Source organism: Aphelocoma coerulescens, chromosome 12 (genome assembly GCF_041296385.1).
Source record: "Aphelocoma coerulescens isolate FSJ_1873_10779 chromosome 12, UR_Acoe_1.0, whole genome shotgun sequence".
Lineage (NCBI taxonomy): Eukaryota > Metazoa > Chordata > Aves > Passeriformes > Corvidae > Aphelocoma > Aphelocoma coerulescens.
In genome coordinates, this window is record NC_091026.1 from 18,211,524 (window position 1) to 18,223,639 (window position 12,116).

Below are 12,116 nucleotides of genomic sequence, written 5' to 3' on the forward strand. Positions count from 1 at the left end.
AGTAGGAGTAGTTCTTTATCCCGAAGGAAAATACAGTTTGAAGATAAATTTGCAGAGGCTTACTGACAAGAGTGCCAGATTACACGGGCTGAAGGTGCATTTTCAGGTATACAGAAGTTCACTGTGGAGTGTGGCAGACACATTCTGTGGAAATCAGTGCTAGTCCACAAAGGGAGCACAAAAACCCTGGACAAATCCATTGTTTGCTTCTTGATGACAGACAAAAGGGCACAAGAAGCTGTTTATCTCTCCTCTTCCAACTTTTCACTTCTGTCACCCAGATTGTAATTTTTGCTCTTTTGAGTGAGGACAGAAGGATCCAGAATAAAAACTCAGGAGGCCTGGGAGCAAATTTTCAGGGGAAAATGGAGAGGGGATAGAGAATCTGGGAATTATGCATAACGAGTCTACATCACTTAATCCAGCAGAATATTCCAATTTGTATCTAAATTCTTAATCAGAAATAGAAAACACAAAAAGGAATGTGATACCTCTTTGACACTGCTGTTATTTTTCCACCGTCTCTTTTGTGTATTTATTTGCTTTGGTTTATATATGCTTTAGTTTATGTATTGTCTGTTTTTAAAGCAAACCCTCACTGAAGGCTGTAGTTGGGTTTATACACCACTAAGAAACCACAAACCAAAGCAAAGCAGGAGAGCAGATCTTCTATTTCTTTCTTACAAGTCACCTTAAATACCTTGTGAGCTGAAGATAAGCACTGCTGGATTTTACTCTTGATAACCCTTGTGCTTCTCCCTTGCCTCTTCCCTCAAGAAAACCTCAATCCAAATTCCCCCCCCCCCCGCCCCAAAGTCAGGAGGGCAATTATTCCCTCAGGTTTGGCTCCAGTGGCTGTCCAGGCACTTCTGCACCACAGGAGCTACACTCCATATATTTATATTCCAGGTGGTGAAACCAGAAGGGAATAAAAAAGAATTTAAAATAGTTTGAAATATAAAACAATAATTTATTTTACTTCATTTTACTTGTTAACGTTTGTAGCTAATGATGATTTCATGAAACTGCTTTTATAATTCAATACATTCAAATCTATAAAGCAAACAGTTACTACCATGGGCTTTTCAAATTCCACAAACTGTCTTATATAAACAAATTAGCTGTACATGCACGTTTCTTCAATAGGTTGCAACATTTGCAAACATGCTTTAAAATCCTTTAAAGCTGCATTATAGTGTACTTTGCCTTAGGCTTTTCAGATGAAACCTCTATACTTTCTTCAGAAACCTTAAAGAGAAAAATGTTTAAATGTTGAGCATAACTCTTTAAAAACTGCTGTTTGATAAATGTTTAAATATTACAAGAGAATGGCTCTAATTCTGAGTTTAAACCTTGAGCTAAGTATTGATAAACAGCACTCTGTGTAGAAGTGAACAACAGCAAAATAATATCACAAAATATGGTTTCACAAAAAAAAAAAAAACATATGTGCAGATGCTCTTGTGGGTCTCTTGCATTTTTTTTTAGGTAAAGAAAAGCACGGGTACCTTTTAATATGAATATAGTTTAAGCAAATTATCTGTGTAAGTATGGTTAATACATTTCTGATATTTAAACACTTCATGTAAAAGGTAACAAGTAAAAAAGTACAATCAGTATTCCAAAAAGCACTGCTAATATTGCCTTTGAAGGAGATGGGCAAGCTTCCTCTCCACCGCAGAATGGAGATCCTGGCACCCACGGCTGTAGAGTTCAGTATTTGAACTATAAACTTGGTGACTGTATCTTATATACAAAAATCTTGCCACATTGAACGAGGCATTGATTCCTACCCCACTGGTAGTGTTTTATGTACATAATTTAGCACTGGGGATTGATTATACAGTAGTCACTGACAGGAAGGAATTGTACACCCGCGTGCCATCCGGTGATTTTGTTCCATGGGTTAGCAGTTCTTGGATTGTCATCCAATTGTCAAATATTTTTTTATTTCTCTTCTTCATCATTTTTTTGTGGCTCAGTTCAATGATGTTCATCTCCTTCTTCTCCTCTGCACCTTGCTGCTCCTTTAAGCACTCTAACCTGCTCTGCATCATGAACTCCCGCCGCCTCCTCTGCTCCTTCGCTTTCACCAAGTGCTGCTTCCTCTCCTCCTTGCTCCAGTAACGGCCCATCTTCATCTCACTGATGGCATCATCATCCGTGGTCATCCCACTGCGCTCCTCCTTGATCTTTATGGCCCGTTCCCTCAGCAGCCTGTCCCTCACTGGCCTCTTGGTGATGTAGCGTGTCCCGTCGCTCCTGACCTTCACTTTCCACTCCATCCTGGGCTCGCTCTGGCCCGAGGCCAAGTCCTTGCACATACTCACCAGGCTCATCTGGCTCTGTGCATATTCCACAGCGGATTTCTGCTGGATCAGTTGCATGTAGCTCTGGTAGTGCTGGGCATGGGCAGGGATGTGAGCGTGTTTATAGGGAGAGTGGTGGTATGGGGACACGTAGGAGCCCGAGGGTTTCTGACCATGAGTGGGGCTTTTGCTGCCATCGCTGCCTTTTCTCTCCTTGCTCTCCAGCTGCTTGCCGAGATCAGGATCTTTAGCAGAGGCATGGCATTTACCAGCGCTGGATTCATGGCTTTCTGAGCCAGCAAACAAATTCTTTTGGGAGACATTATACGCCACTGTCCCCTCGTTACCTTGACAGTTAATGCCTTCTGCAGTTCTGCGCAGGGAATTGTCAGGGGAGATCTCCAGCGTGAGCGGAGTGCTGCGGCAGCTCTCGCCCGTGTTGTAGGCACTCGAGCTGTCCTTGTCGGACTTCTCGGGCAGCTCGGTGATGTCCGAGAGCTCGTGCCTGCGGACGTCAATGCTCGTGTTGTAGTTTCGGAAGCCGCTGTTGTGCAGCATCCAGGGCTCCCGGTACTGCTCCTTCAGCTGCTGCATTTTGTGGGCTCTCACGATGTTCAGGCACTCCAGCTCGATGTTGCGCAGCTCCTCGTTGAGCATCTCCAGCTCTCTGTCAACGCTCTCTTGGTCGCTTTTGCTCATCTCCAGGGTGCTGTTATGGAAATACAGGCTGTAGGGGTTGGCAGACTTCACCTGGCACTTCAGCTCCAGCAGCTCCCGGAACCGCTCGCACTCGTCCACGGGGATGCCGAGGAAGTCGACGTCGGTGCAGTCAGCTGAGATGAACGACTCATTGCTGAACTGCATGTCCCCACTTCCCAGGGTGTCATGGCTGTAGGTCAGCTTCTTCTGGCTGCCCAAAGTGTTGGAGGAGGTGGTGTGATCGTCCCCATTGTTCTCCTGCTCAGAGCTCTCATCGTTGCGAGTGCTGTCGTCCGTGCGCCCCACGCCACTGTCCTTCTCGTGCTGGTTGGACAAAATAGTGGCTGTGTCTGTGGTGCCTCCATCCTCCTCGTGCTTCTTCTAACAACAGAAAGAGCAGGACAGAAAGAAAAATTATTGCAAGCACATTACGTATTTCAAGGTGTTTATTTTTAAATAGTTCTCTTAACCTGTCACTTTTTACACTTTCAGTCTCTTATATGGAAAGAGTATTATTAAGAACTCAAGAGAAAAGGTGACCAAACCCACAGTCTGCTGTGGGTGTCCTTTTCAGAAGAACCTGAGGTCTGGGTTTCACCTATGCAGCAACACTGGTAGAAGTCACATTTTCAAAATGTTTCTTCTCCCACTTAGGGTGCACAACGCTATCCAGTTCTCCTGCAGTGCCAAAGTGAGAGCATGTCTCCTCAGAACATGGGGATGCCACAAAGGATGTAGAGTTCTAGAAAACTTCAGAAAAAATGTCTAGGCAAAAACTGAGGAATTGCTTTAATCATAGCAGAATGATGGAGAATATAAGCCTGTATCTGTGGCCCTACATAAAATCTGTAATGTAAAAACATCTTCTTTGCCTTTCTCCCCTTACATAGATCTTAGTTCAGTCATTTGCCTAAGCTCTCTACTTGAGTTTCTAGGTTTTGGAAGGCTGTTTCCAGTCTGTGCATGCACATCAAATAGGAGATATTCTGTAAGACAGCCCTCTGCCTGCTCTATCCACCATACACCCCGTACTTCTCTCAGTGACTACAGTGACAGGGGATTTCCAAGAATTGTGATCATGTTGTGGTAAGGGGAAAAGCACAAAAGGTACTATTTTAAAACATTTTGGTCCCCAAGATGAAGTTGTGGACAGTCATGTAATGTCTTGATTTTACAGAAAGTCCTTTTGGCTTGTCTTAGTGTCATTGAGACACCAAGTGTATTCAGCCAAGTTCAAGATTGGAATATTGAGTGCAGTGGGAAGTTTGACAGCCCTGCACACCAGAAGAGCAGTACCTGCTGAAGCATGCTGGCAGTAAATTGCATTGCCTGGTGGTGCTGTTCCTCTAACATGTCCATGTGCAAGTCATCCAGAAAATCATTTCTGTCATCATCCATCCATCCTTCATCCAGCTGTGTGAAAAGGGAGGGAAAAAACAAACCAATCGGTGTCAAAAGAATGAAGACTGACATAAATTACGGTTTTTCTTTGTGGACAGTGGTTGGGAAATCTCAGGAGATTCCTTCCTGTGCCAGTGCTGCTGTGTCCTGGGAAAGAGCCTGTCCTTGTGCTAAGTGCAGGTATTATTAACTGTGCTACCTCTCCCACAGCTGCCTCCATCTCCAACAGCAGGGTTTTATCTTCAACAGCCCTTTACATATGAACAGTCTTTTGATCCGAGGAAATACTTCTAAGAGTTGGGGCAGTCTTGGTTTGTGCACAACTTGATTAGGATGTATAAAAATACTCCAGAGCCCAAAGCTTGAACACCTCTTGTGAGGTAGCATCAAACAGTGGAAGGAAAATCTGGCTGGGGTCCGTAGGACATTTTTACTCCTATTTCCAATTATCCCCATGGGAAAGATCAGAAATATCCAGGCTAAGAGGACAGTGGTGATCCTGACCCTGCATCTCCAGGTGCTCTGGCAAGGGCTGCTCTCCCAGCACCAGGAGCAGAGACAGATCAAACAACGGTGCTCCGGGCTGTTTGTTCAACACCTTTGTTGTGCTAATCCCTGCTCTACAAAGGGATCTGGTTCAACCTTTTATTACAGCTGAGGAGGCTTCTTGACAGTATTCAAGTACTTTAAGAGATGGTATACGAAGTGCTGAATAATAGGTGTTTTAATGAATGAATAATCAATACCTATAGGAATTAGAGTTCAGCATGTTCTTCAAAACTGTGACTCAAAACCATTCATAATACCTTGCACTGATGTTTGTAATAGCACTGCAGCAAATATAAATCACCACACGTCTTAGAAATTGAACTTTAATATAAAATATGTATGTAAGTACCATGACTGCTGAATTCCATTATTTTAGACCATATATACATGTGCAGTCAAACGGTGTGTAATATGGTTTTAGGTAGATGGTAGATTTAGGCAGGTTAAACAATTTGAAAGAACTTCTTTCTACAAAACAGCAACTATTTTAAGACTCAAGTGATAGTTTTTTGTTGCTACTGTACCTGAATTTCTGGTCTTGCCACAAGTAAGGAGATATTCTTGCTCTCCTCGCTGGAGAGAAGTGCCACAGCTTCCTCTCGGTTCTGCACCTCGATGCCATTGATCTTTAAAGAAAAAACAACACCATGAAGTGTTTTCATGGGCACACCTGGATGCTGCTGTGCCGAGCTCCATGGAAATGCTTGGCTGGGTGGATCCATGCATACACCCCCAGCCTTGTGCAGAGAAGTGCTGAGCAAGTGTGGTGGTTTGGACACATGATGTTGTTCCATCCCCCTGCATGGCATGGGCAGAGCCTTGTTACGAGGGCAGGAAGTGGAATTCTGGGGTTTAGGGCACTTGGAGCACTTCCCACACGTACCTGGATAATGCGATCCCCTTCTCGGAGCCGCCCGTCTTTCGCAGCGATGCTGTTGGGATCAATCTGCAAATTAAGAGAACTCTGAGTGCTCTGCAGGTTTGGGAACTCAGTATTTACTTCCCCTTATTTCCTCAGTGGTGCATTTTAATGGAAGGTTTTAGATTTAGTTATGAGGTTCTTTCCCTAAACTGGTGCAAATAATTTGAAATGGATCTGCATGGTAAAAAAATGTTGATGTCTAAAATGCAACTTTTTTCATGGAAAGGGACAAAGAGAGACAAATGGGCCCCAGATGTTTGCAAATAAAAATGTGTGGTGTTTTTTATAATATATATCGTTTCAGGAATAATCAAGAACAAAAATTAAAGGGGGAATACATGAAAATACTCTGAAGGCCTCATTTAAAATGGAACATTGTTAATATAATGAAATTTGACTTCAGTGGGAGCAGGATTGCACTCAGTTTGGAGAAAAGGAAAATAATTAGATTTCTTCCAATTACTGCATTTTGGACTGCTTATCCAACATAGTACAAACAGAGGATGAATGTCTTAACTGCCCAACAATGCAGCTGGAAAGACAAATGGTATCTTATGGAAAGCAGCTCAATCTTACCTCACTCACATAAATACCCATGTCATCTTCATCATCTGTTCTGTAACAGACAGTGAGGCCAAGCTTGTCCTGGCTGTTCACTCTATGTAAATCCACTTCCTGAGGTTAAAAAAAAAAAAAAAAGAAAAATACATTGTCAGTGAGACAGGTGACTGATGGAAGCAATTTTTCAAATGCAATGAAAATATTTTGCTTAAGTGATATAGTGGATGTCTTTTCATTTCACTTGTAGACGAGGTTAACTTACTGAGCAAAACGTGATTATATGCACACAATCAATACCTGGGACATTTTTGACCCTTCAATCAATACAAAGTCATTTTCAAAATAGACCTTTTATTGATCTTAAGGAAGAAAAATTACCTATATTTCATGTAGTGGTAAGACTTCAAAGGCTAAAATACTTATAAAGTATGATTTCAATATTTGTCACAGCTGATACATATTTACTAATAAGCAGGGAAATTCTCTGGCTTTTCAGAAAAAACTATAATAATCTATTACTTTAAATGGTATAATTTTCATGAAGTCATCTAATAAATTTCTCAAAAGTGTGACTGAAGATCAATATATTGTCAGCAAAGCATTTGGTACTGGTAATAGAAATATAATAAGCATTTCAATATCTTGCAAGTGCTTGGCTTCAGCAGGTCATGGTGGTCTTGTTAATATTGGAGACATTTAACCCATTTTAAAAGTGTATGCTCTTCCTCGATGCTTTTTTTTCCACGAGGAATTCCTGAGGGTTATTTTTTTTTCCTTCTGTGTTTGCTGCTGCTGTGTGACGCTGGTGGTAGGGAGGATTATAAAATCCATGGAGATACCCCCAGGCTCTGGGATGTTCCTGACTGGTGAGCAGTGACCATTCCTGTAGCACCTTTCAGTCCTGCCCTCTTGCTTCTGAGGGATATCCTGGAGGTTTAACATGTTTAACCAACTTACTGTGACTGCTGTGCTGGTCCTGAGGATGCTGCCGTGGGAAGGAAGGATTTTGCTGCACAGACAGAGGTGTGAGAGCACCTGCAGTTGTGTTTTTATTTCCTCATGTGAGGGGAGTGAGTGAGGCTTGGCAAGGTCTTGCTCCTCCTCAGGCCAGGCAGGATGGAGGCAGCAAATCTGGGCTCTGTTGCCAAGGGAAAAGTGGGACCAGGCAAAGGGACACAGTGGGATCTGAGGCTGTCCCATGCCTAGGGCAGACCCTACACTGTGTGTTTGTGCTTGGACCCATCATTCCAGAGGAAAAGTCCTGATAACACAGCTCCTTATTTCTGACATCTCTGTTGCTGTGCCATTTGGAAGGGGCAAGACAATAAAACAAGCTGATATGAATAATTTATTGGTGTGTCTAGATGACAGCTGCCAAGATCAGCAATCTCATGTTATTTACTTGTCAACATGTGTAATTTCTTTTTTTTTTTCCCTTAAAGAAGCGTAGCTGTAAATGTCAGTGACATTTCAGCTGGTATTTAAGTGGTTTCAATCAATAGTATCCATGGTGAACTGCTGTGCTGTTCCCCCCTTCTTTTGTTACTTAAAGGTTTGAACACAATGCTTTAATAGCGGGGTTTTCTTCAGATTTCTAAAGCTTTGGAGCTTTCTAGAGAGGAGATGGAGATTCTTCACAAGGAAGATGAGACAAAGTGGATTAATTCTGATCTCAGCTGATCCTCGAGAATGCCACTGCAGTCAGTGGGTTTATCCTGCATTTAACCATGGAATGAACTGGGGATGAGGTGGGAATTTGTGGATTGAGCCTAACCCAGGCCTAGAACGATTCCCATATTCCCTGCATACTTTAACAAAAAGTTTCATTATCTTCAGGAATGTTTTTACGTACTTTATTGATTTGAAAATGTGGCAAGAAATTTGTGCAGTGGCTCATTCTACTGCTTGCCATACTGGTAGTGAAAAAATATATATATTATGTTAAAAAAAATCCCACAAAAACAGGAATATATGGTGACTTTGGCCATTGCTTTAATAGATCCTGTGTAACTACAAGCACTTGGAGTGGAAGGAAAGGAGGGAGTGAGCTCTTATTTTCATTCTTACTTGCCCCATGTTTTGACTAACAATAGGTATTTTTGCAACAGTGTAGGATTACAAAGGGTATCATAATTAAAAATAAAGTATGAGTTTAAATTGTACCATCTGAGATGTCACCTGTGATATACTGGAAGGTAATAAATTACCTGGTAAACTAAATAATTTTATATTTTAAAAGGAAAAGAGCTATCTGTTGTTTAAAAACATAGAAAGAAAGCAGCAAAAAAAAAGCTAGAGAAAAAAAATTTATAGAGCAGATGTTTAGAACCTGAATTTTTATGAGTAGTTAGTTGACAGACTTACTCTTGGGTACAATCCCTCTAGTCCTTGGTAGGAAGAGAGAAGTGGATTTGATGCTACCCAAATATGATAATTTTATGAACTTAAACATAGGAACAGCTGCTTTCTATGGGTCTTTGCATCAGTGAAGTTTTAATATAATCATAAAGGTTTGAAATATTTGAGAGATAAAAGTGTGCAATTCCAGTTGGAGTTGAAGAATCAACACCAGAGTCTTCAAAGCAAAGGTAATATTTTCCATATTCAGAGGCAAGTCTGTGTAATGCAGAGATACATGAAAGGGGAAAATAGAAAAGTGGGACCTGCAAGTACAGGTACTATGGCAGCCTGAGTAATTGTACCAGGAATTAATTAAGCAGAGGAATTAATATGGGCCTGGAGAACTTTAAAGGTGTAAGTTCCCCTGTTTGTAATGCCACAGGACTTGCCATTTCTTACAGTTCTGTCTCAGGGGCTGCATTCCTGGGCCGTGGAAGGGACACACTGAGGTTATTCCACACCCCCTCTGGATACACAGAAAGCAGCTGGCAGGCAGAGGTGCTATCCATGAAGTGCAGGAATGTTTGGGCTGGTTAATATGATAAATGTAAAAATTCCATCTGTGAGAATTTTTACACTCACAGATAATTCAAATCTGCTTCTTCAGATCAGGTAAAAGTGACATTTTGAGAGATGTTCAAAGGAGGATTTGGATGCTCTTTCAAAATAGTCTTTGCAAGAGAAGTGTCTGAAAGATTATTGGCTCCTCATCAAATGCAGAGCCAAGGAGGGCTCACAGAGCTGGTTGCTGAAATCCATCTGGCATTTGCAGCAAGACAAGAAGAAATGAACATGCCCTGTGACATTATACCTGCAACCACTCATCATAATGAGTTAGGAGCAAGTGATAATAGTAAATTAACCTCTATAAGCTTAGAAGATCCTTCATTTGCAGAGGATTATTGAATTATTGTACTGCTGATTTAGAATTATGGCCTGTCTGCAAATTTAAAAAAAATCAGAGTCCTTTCTCTAACAAGACAGAAATGAGCAGTAGAGATCTGAAGTGACAGCGATGGGTAAAAATAGTTCAGTCACTCAGAAAGCCTCATCCACAGCTTGCATGATAAGTGCTCTGTCCTTCTCCCTCTCTTTGTAAGATGTGGTGGGTTTTTTATCCTGTGCTGACCTCTGCCATATCTGACCAGCAGGGCCCCCTTTTTTGATGTTCCATTAATAGGTTTCATGGAAAAGAAAGTCAGGGAAATAAATATAAAGAACTATTTCCTTTTATACTGCACAAGGCCCTCTCGCTACGTTTTGGCAACTGACCCTGCCACCGCAGGAGGAAGAATCTTGCTCATGCATTCTTGACTTTGGAAAGTAATCTTTACATTTGTAGTTTCATATCAATGTGGTTTTCAACACAGGTAAATGGAAAAAAATCCCACCTCTTTGCTTTTCAAAGGAGAAAATACTATAAAACCAGATTTTCTTTCCAAAATCCTTTGCCCTAGAGAAGTAGAAATCTACCTGGAGGTTTCTCTGGCAGCCCAGCTCTGTGATGGGAATTCTCTGTCAGACCATAGAGGCTGGACCAGCATTAGTCAGCAGTGGTGCTGGGGAAGGCTGAAGAAAAGCGTTTCTCACCCTGATGAAAAGAGGTTTGGGATGCCTCACTACAGTAACTTGGAGGATGCCCAGGCTCTCTGCCAAGCAGATGGGCAGTGGTCCATGATTCAGACCTTTCTCACACAGCACGAGGTGTTGAGGCCAGGCTAAAACCCTCCACAGAGCCGAGGGAGAACAACCTTTCATTGCTGGCTTGTGAGCCAGATGAAATGTTTTACCACTTTTGCATTTGCTCCAAACAAAGAACATACAAATATTTGTGTTAGAAAGTACAGCTGTGAAGCTTTTCAAACCTTTACATATTCAATCACACTGCCTGAAGCAGGCCTGCTCGGGCTGCAGCTCTTTGTATTCAGAGACACAGCAATGCCTTGAGAAGCTCCTGATCAGTGCAGCTCCCTGCAGAGCTGGAGTTTTCATAGAGAAGAAATATATTCACATAAAAGATGCTTTGAAATGCTTTGCAAACCAGAATGGAATAAAAATTGCAGAGTGCCTGTGATGGAGCCTTCCAATTCCCATGTTCAGAGTCGCCTCTTGCCTCCCTTGCAAACAGATTATTGGAGAAGTAAAACAAAAGTTTCTGCCAAAGTAGAAAGTACAGCAAAGGGGAAGTTTGAAACCCTGATACTCAGCTTTTATTCATGGTTTCCTAAAAGAAGTGGAGTATTAATTTCAGATTTTGAAGCACAGATTTTGGTGCTCAGGGTGTTCATCTTTTGCTGATCAGCTGTTGTGGTTTTGTGCTGGGAACTCTGGGAGCTGTGCACTGGGTGGGCAAAAAGCTCTTTGAACGAATTTGGTGTCCTCCTTCAGTCTTTTGACATGAATGCTTCATTTCTATCCAAGACTGAGTGAGAGTATCAGAGGGAAATTTCTCAGCAGTAGCAAACATTTCATGTAATTTTCATCTCCAAGCTTCACTGACTCTCAACTAACCACTCAGTTGAGTTCAGTTCTTTTCTTGGAAAGAAAGACCTACATGCAAGTTGCATATTGGGAAGGGTGAAGACAGAAAGTCAAATGGGAGGGAACAGGCCCCTTTTTGAATGTAGAATGTTCTCCTTTGTAATGTGAGAAAGTTCCACGGAAAGAGCCCTCGTTTGGGCTGTGTCTGACAGCTGGACAGACTTGTCTGAATAAACATATTAATGCATAACACTGCTGGGGAACCCTGGAGTGACATTATTCTTCCTTTATGAGCCTGAAATGACTTCTAGCTGGGCCTCAATGAAGAATGAATGCACTTTTAATTTATAATAAAATAGGAGTTCACGATTTAGTTCCTCTTTACTCGTGGCATGTAAACTTCAAAAGAAAACAAATGGTATTTATTTATTTTTGTAGTAGAGAATATATGGCAGTTACCTCTGAGTCATCAATTCTAAGACAAATGTTGAGAGAGAAAACCAAGAAAACAATTTTGGCACCTCAGCAATACTGCCAGCATAAATTCCTTCCTATGGATATTTACATTGGAGGTTTGCTGTGAACTTGGCTATTTCACCTTTTTTGTCTTGTTTACTTGTTACAAATCACTAACCAGTCAGTTATAGACTATAAAAGTTTAGATGAGGAGCTTCTGATTTAAATTCAAAGCACATTTTATAGACATAGAAACCCAGAAGGCTGACTTGATGGCTTTCTTACTTTCAACATTCCTGCTGCAGTCAATGAAACAGTGCCTTTGTGGTCTTTTAAAA

At 41.6% G+C, this 12,116-nt stretch overlaps 1 protein-coding gene across 2 annotated transcripts in view; it reads right to left on the reverse strand.

The window, feature by feature from the left end:
- Positions 1-949: 949 nt before the first annotated feature.
- Positions 950-12,116, reverse strand: part of PDZRN3 (PDZ domain containing ring finger 3) — a 130,955-nt gene continuing 119,788 nt past the window's right edge. For both annotated transcript variants that reach the window (XM_069027456.1, XM_069027457.1), the window contains 5 exons: positions 6,457-6,555; positions 5,842-5,904; positions 5,483-5,584; positions 4,305-4,421; positions 950-3,389 (listed from right to left, as the gene is read on the reverse strand). In XM_069027456.1, the coding sequence (XP_068883557.1) occupies positions 1,839-3,389; positions 4,305-4,421; positions 5,483-5,584; positions 5,842-5,904; positions 6,457-6,555 (1,932 nt within the window). In that variant the 3' untranslated portion in view covers positions 950-1,838. The remainder of the gene's footprint in view (positions 3,390-4,304; positions 4,422-5,482; positions 5,585-5,841; positions 5,905-6,456; positions 6,556-12,116) is intronic.